The following is a 6,354-nucleotide window of genomic DNA, read 5'->3' on the forward strand; positions in this document are numbered from 1 at the left end:
ATTGTTTAGTTAAACTTGTGCTTTTGTAACGTTCAGTATGGCCACAAACACATGCTGCATGCCTTGGGGGAAAACTTTATTTAGATTTATATGCATTTGTAGATTTAGAATAAAACTCATACTCAGAAAAAACTCGCGATCCCCTAACCCTAACCCTCCTTAGATACATAAGCAGGGAAAACTCCTTAAAAAACCCTCCGCGATTTCTCCAAAACCCTACAATAACTTGTTAGGGTACCCCCTCTATTCCCAAAACCTTATATTCGATAACAGGGAAAATCCTGAAAAAATCCTTAGTCTTTTTTCTCAAATTCAGCGCCCCGCGGCTCCCTTCATGCTCAGCCAAACAAAGCCAAAACTCCTTTTAAAAATTTCTCCGCGATTTCTCCAAAACCCCTAGAATAACTTGTTAGCTACCCCTCTATTCCCAAAAACCTTATATTCGATAACAGGGAAAATCCTTATTCTTTTTTCCTTCAAAAACTTCCCTCTTACTAGCAAGCTCTAAAATTCAACCCACACTCTAAGTTCTACCTCGCTCTTAATCTCCGATCCACAACTTCTTGCAGAGCACAATTTTTTCCTGCTTGTTCGCTCCCCGCTCTGCTCCCTAATGCGCTGCTTACCTCGTTTGAAAATTCCCCCCTTAGACCAACTCCGCCTCACTGCGCCCCGCTGCCAATCACATAACCCTTGCACCGCTCCCTTCGCACCCCGGTTAGCCAATCCGCTCCAGGTCTGATTTTACGATCTCCCGCTGAGGTTAAGTCTATCTTCGAACCCCCAGAAGACATCTGACTTCAGACGTATCAACAACTGGCGCCGCTCAGACTGCTTGCGAGTTCGCATAGGGAGCGGCCGATTTCAACAGCAACTACCTTCGCGTGCCCTATGTCCATATCACTCGGTAAGTGTTAATCTTCCCCCTCTAACTACATTTTCGCATTTTCCTTTTTACCACTCTGTCAATCCTTTCATCTTCAAAAAAGCCATGCAAATAGGCTCTGTAACACTTGGAATACACTTTTTAAAACATATATAAGCTCCCCTCTAACACTCAGAGCTAAAAAGTGCGTTTGTAAGTTAAACTATAGCAGCGATCATGGCCTCATCAGGTACCTCATTTTTTCTCACTCTTGTTCATATAATGTTTATATTTTTACTGTTTTTTCCCCGTTTGTAAATACTCGATGTTATTTCTTTTCAGACTCTGAGATAAACCTGCTCAACTCCTCTTTTTTTGAGTCTCTCGATCGAATTGGTAGGTTTGGTTCATTCTTGTTCCCCTTCTTAACAGCTAATTGTACAAGAAAAACAAAACATTTACCCTCTTTTTTCATTTTTATCAAACTTTCTAGATATCTCTGACTTGGACACCTTTATTGGTACGAGTTCCCCGAATTCTTCACCACCAGTGCTTGTGCGATCCACAGGAAAGAATATTCGTCTCTCCACACGGGACAGACAGCATTTGCTCTCTACGCTAGATCGCCCTGCTTCATCTGGCCCCAGTTCCATTCCCGTCGGAGCTTGTTCTCTCCCGCAACCCTCTGGGAAAAACTTGCGCCTGTCCGCCGGGGACAGGCAAGATTTGCTCTCCGAGCTCACTCCCGATGCTCCGGCCGATCGGAGCCCCAGAAACGCTTCTTATTCTCCGCCATCAGACACACGAAATGCACCGCGCCTGCCTTTGAGACCCAATCACGGTCAGTCTCTCTAGGTTCTCGCTTTTTTCTCATTTCTTTTTTAAAATAAAAACTAACCCTTTTCTATTTAACTTTACTAACTGTTTGTATCTTACCCTCAAATTCTCAGGGCGTCTCAGAAGGAGGAGTAGCAGGACCCGCAGGATCGCAAGGACAACGAGGACAACGCGAACACGCACCCGAAGGCAGCTGGCTTCAATCGCTCTTCGCGCGGTATCTCTGTTCGCTGAATTAGTTCAGCTCATCTTATAAAAACTTTGTTTTTGATTTTTTTTTTTCATTTTGCTTTTCAAACATACTCTCTTTTGTGGTTTTTTGTTCTTTTAATATATTCCTGTTAAACAATTGTAAGTGTCACAGAAATGGCTTATGTATAAAGAAGTTTAATAGATGGTTCCAGCAGTTAAAATGTTCTTGCTTGTACGTTTCTGTGGCCAATATTGTAAGGGTGTGTTTATCTTGTCAGAAAGAACAAGTTTTGTTACACTGCTATTATCGCGAGGTTTGGGCGTGATAGTATAGGCTGTGAGCCCACGTTTAATAATCACGCTAAGGAGTCCAGCGAGCTATCTGCAAAGGCCTGGTTAGTCTACCAGCGGTACAAGGTATTTGTCATTTGCCATAACTGTATTGTGATATTGTAAAAATTTGTAATGTATGGTGTTCTAATTATTTTATGTTTTAATTTAGAATGCACAAGACTGTAAAGCTATTCTTCTAGGACCTCCGAAGTGGCAGGCGGCCACGAGGTAATTTTCGTTGTTAAAGCACAAGTGTTAATTTTGATAGACTGAAGCGCTTAAAGTCTTTGTGTTTTATGTTTGTAGTTTTCACGGCGTTCAATAAATGCAGCGAAGCGCCCGTCTTGAAGAAGCCGTGCCTGTGTTGTCATTTCGGAGTTACAGTGAAAACTCGCCCTAGCCAGCGCCGGTGAGAAGCTAATTACGAAGACGGCAGCTGCAGAGAGCGACGGTGAACTGGAGCGACACAAGAGGGCGCCATTGCATAAGCTCACCGTTCTCAAGCAGCCAAGCACAGCGGCAACAACGTTGTACAACTGGAGTAAGGTGGAAATTAATAAGGGACAGTGTTAAATGTAGAATAATAGTGGTTTAAGTCAAGTTTAAAGAGCCACAATAAGTTTCTATAATACATTTGTCAAAGTTTATTTATTTCTACTGTACTTCAAGGTGATGCTTTGTAGTTTGGTGAATAGTTCTGTGTGCTTGCTTAAGGTCAAAGTTTGAGTGAAGTTTACAAGGTCCTTTAAGAAAAGGTGCACTTAAAGTATACAGTATTTGAAATCTGAACACAGTGCGCTTAATGACATTTAACTAGACTCCCGAGATGGTTGACAAAGATCTCGAAGAGCACCATGCTGTATCACTTACCGAAGTGGAAGAAAATGATGATGAACAAATTACAGAACTACAGACTGTTCGTAAAAGTGAAAGAGTAAGAACACTAACAGAAAAGGGTAAAGAGCTTCAAGAGAAGAAACTCAAAGGCCTCCAACACAGATATGCTGTTGTTTTTGAAAAATGGAGATATGAAGCAAGATTGAGCAAAGTAATATTAAGAAATGAAGTTTCCGAGAGTGAATTGAATGAGCTCATCAACAATGTAAATGTTGCCTGCAAAGATGTACAAACCATTTATGAACAAATACGGCAAACACAAACTCCTGATGCAGATGAAAGACGCAAAGTGGATGCATGTACGTCACTTTCCTTGTTCATTGTCAGAAGAGCTGAAAAACACTTACAAGGAGACCTTGCAGATGGTGATGAAGAGCCATGGCCAGACGTTGGATCATGCTTAGGATCTGAAAGTACTAAATCAAGGTCAAAATCACGAAGGTCTAAAAGTGGTTCAAGCCAGTCATACTCACAAACAATTAAAAGAATAGAAGCAGAGGCTGAGGCAGCTGCGTGTCAGGAAATATTAGCAGTAATGGAGGATCAAGAAAGGGAAGCAGCTGAACTAAAAAAGTTGGAACTTGAAAACTTGGAAAGGCAACAAACAATGGAGGAGCAGCGCAGAAAGATTGAACGCTTGGAAGAGGTTAAAAAATTTAATGCTGCAAGAGCTAAAGTAAAGGTTTATGCAGAAGCTGAAAGTATTTCAGAAAGTCGTAGTTTAGTGCGCAGTATCAAAACTGAGAGCGAAACCTCAGCAATCCCTGCTCCACCACAAGTTCCCTCTCAAGCTCCAAATACAATCCAAGCCCATAATGCCACAAACCCTGCATTTGTTCCACATACTCCCACAGTCATAAACCAAGCCCAACAAAACCCTGGTGTGCAACCTAAGGGCACCACAGGCCAAGCAGGAAACGCATCAAGTCCGCCATTTATCCCTAAAGCAACACAAGCTGCCGCTTCAGCAACTCATCCACAGCCAAACTTGGATCTAGTCGGCATACTAGCAGACGCAATAAGTGCTAATCGTCTTCCAACTCCGGAACCTGCACTGTTCACTGGTGACCCTTTAAAGTTCAAGGACTGGCAGTTGTCATTTGAGACCTTGATTGAAAGAAAAAACATTCCAAAGAACGAAAGACTCTATTATCTCAGGAAGTACCTTGGTGGACCCGCAAAGAGAGTGGTTGAAGGATTTCTCCTAGTGGGCACAGATGAAGCGTATGATGCAGCTTGGGAAGTGCTGGAAAGGCGCTTTGGAGATCTGTTCACTATAGGAAAATGCTTCAGAGACAAACTTCACAGTTGGCCTAAAATAAGCTCCAAGGATGGAAGTGAGTTGAGAGAGTTTGCCGACTTCCTTAGAAGTTGTGAAGCTGCGATGTCACACATAAAGACATTAGAGGTTCTCAATGACTGTATGGAAATTCAGAAACTCTTGCTGAAACTTCCAGACTGGTTGACAACAAGATGGAATCGCGCAGCGATGAAAATAAGAAAAACCCTTAATGGAGAGTATCCATCATTTCACATGTTTACAGACTTTGTATCCACTGAAGCAGACCTAGCATGTGACCCCATAGCTTCAATGCAAGCACTCAAGGGTTTGGAAATCAGTAAACCCAAACACTCACGCAGCCAAGTCGTTCAAGCTAAAACATTAACTGCAACTTCAAGTCACTTAACCACCTCAAGTCACATAAATCCCATGACCTGTCTTTACTGCAAAAGAAATGGTCACACACTGGATAAATGCTTCAAATTCATGGAAAAATCAGTCCAGGATCGTATCAAGTTTGTACAAGCAGAAAGGCTGTGTTTTGGATGTTTGAAGGGGGGACATCATTCTAAGAAGTGTGATAAAAGGAATACGTGTGAGAAATGCCAGAAGAAGCATCCCACGTGTCTGCATGATGACAAGTTTGTGGAGCGTAAAAGGATAATGCCTGCACCGAATGATAACTCTCGAGACAAGGACGAAGGAGATGAACCAGCAACCGCAATCTCTAATAGAGTAACTCAAGTAACTTCGAGCACACTGACATCCTCCATTCTACCTGTCTGGGTTTCATCAAAAAATCACCCAGACAGAGAAGTTCTAGTGTATGCCCTCCTCGATTCTCAGAGCGATACATCCTTTATCTTGGATGAAGTAGCCCAGGGTCTCGACACAGATAAGAGTAAGGCTCATCTAAGACTATCGACCATGTCCGCCAAGTCAACAGTCATACCATGTGAGAAACTGGTAAATCTTCAAGTTAGAGGCTACAAGCAGGAAAAGAGAATTACATTGCCACCGGTCTATACAAGAGAATTCATCCCTGTGAACAGATCACACATCCCGACGTCTGAAACTGCTTTGAATTGGCCTCACCTCGAAAGGCTGGCAGATAGGTTACCTCCAATGCTTGAATGCGAAGTTGGTCTGCTTCTCGGCTATAACTGTCAGCAAGCCCTTCTTCCACGGGAAGTCATTGCAGGTGAGGAGAATCAGCCTTACGCACAGCTAACTGATCTCGGCTGGAGCATAGTTGGTTGTACGTCTCAAGTTCAAAATCACAATGATGATATTGGCATAAGCCACAGAATCATTGTTCGAGAAGTTACTCCTGCAGTACAACAAGCAGTTGAACTCAGGCAAGAAGTGCATTTTGTATGCAGAACTCAAGTGAAGGAAGTGGGTCCAGCTGATGTAATAAAGGCTTTGGGATCTGATTTCTCTGAGCATGAAACAGATGACAATCCAGTCTCTCAGGAAGACATTTTGTTCATGTCAAAGGTGACTAAAGGCATAAGGCAAAAGGAAAACGGTCACTATGAACTCCCATTGCCACTCAAAACTGACGACCCGAATCTTCCAAACAACAAACAATGTGCTGAGCATAGACTGTCGTCGTTGGAACGTCGGCTCAGAAGAGATGAGAAATACTATGAGGATTACGTCAAGTTCATGGACGACATCATAACCCGTGGAGACGCAGAGAAGGTCCCAGAGCAAGAACTGGATAAGGAGGCAGCATGGTATATACCACACCATGGAGTATACCACCCCCACAAACCTGAGAAGATACGTGTGGTTTTTGATTGTTCGGCCCGTTTCCAGGGGACATCTCTTAACGATCACCTTCTGACTGGACCAGATCTTACCAACGCACTGATTGGAGTGTTATGTCGATTCAGAAAGGGCCCAATCGCCATCATGTGTGACGTGGAGAGGATGTTCCACC

The 6,354-nt window shown here is 43.0% G+C and overlaps 1 protein-coding gene across 2 annotated transcripts; it reads left to right on the plus strand.

The window, feature by feature from the left end:
- Window positions 1–798: 798 nt before the first annotated feature.
- Window positions 799–5,928, plus strand: LOC308396334 (uncharacterized protein). 2 transcript variants are annotated; one of them, XR_013971547.1, is made up of 5 exons: window positions 799–907; window positions 1,208–1,261; window positions 1,359–1,706; window positions 1,816–2,455; window positions 2,534–5,928. XR_013971547.1 is itself a non-coding variant. In XM_080881547.1 (4 exons), the coding sequence occupies exons 1-4, from the start codon at window positions 892–894 to the stop codon at window positions 1,956–1,958; spliced, it is 561 nt and encodes a 186-aa protein (XP_080737673.1). In that variant the 5' UTR covers window positions 805–891; the 3' UTR covers window positions 1,959–5,928. The 2 variants fall into 2 exon arrangements, 1 of the variants encoding a protein (XP_080737673.1); XM_080881547.1 differs by having other exon boundaries at window positions 805–907; window positions 1,816–5,928.
- The last annotated feature ends 426 nt before the right edge of the window (window positions 5,929–6,354 follow it).

Source organism: Rhamphochromis sp. 'chilingali' (assembly GCF_963969265.1).
Source record: "Rhamphochromis sp. 'chilingali' genome assembly, chromosome: 4".
Taxonomy (NCBI): Eukaryota; Metazoa; Chordata; class Actinopteri; order Cichliformes; family Cichlidae; genus Rhamphochromis; species Rhamphochromis sp. 'chilingali'.

Excerpts from the sequence above, each read along its gene's own strand:
- LOC308396334 (XM_080881547.1), top strand. Across the intron at positions 1,262-1,358 it reads TGAGTCTCTCGATCGAATTG|ATATCTCTGACTTGGACACC; the intron begins GTAGGTTTGGTT and ends CAAACTTTCTAG. Across the intron at positions 1,707-1,815 it reads GCCTTTGAGACCCAATCACG|GGCGTCTCAGAAGGAGGAGT; the intron begins GTCAGTCTCTCT and ends TCAAATTCTCAG.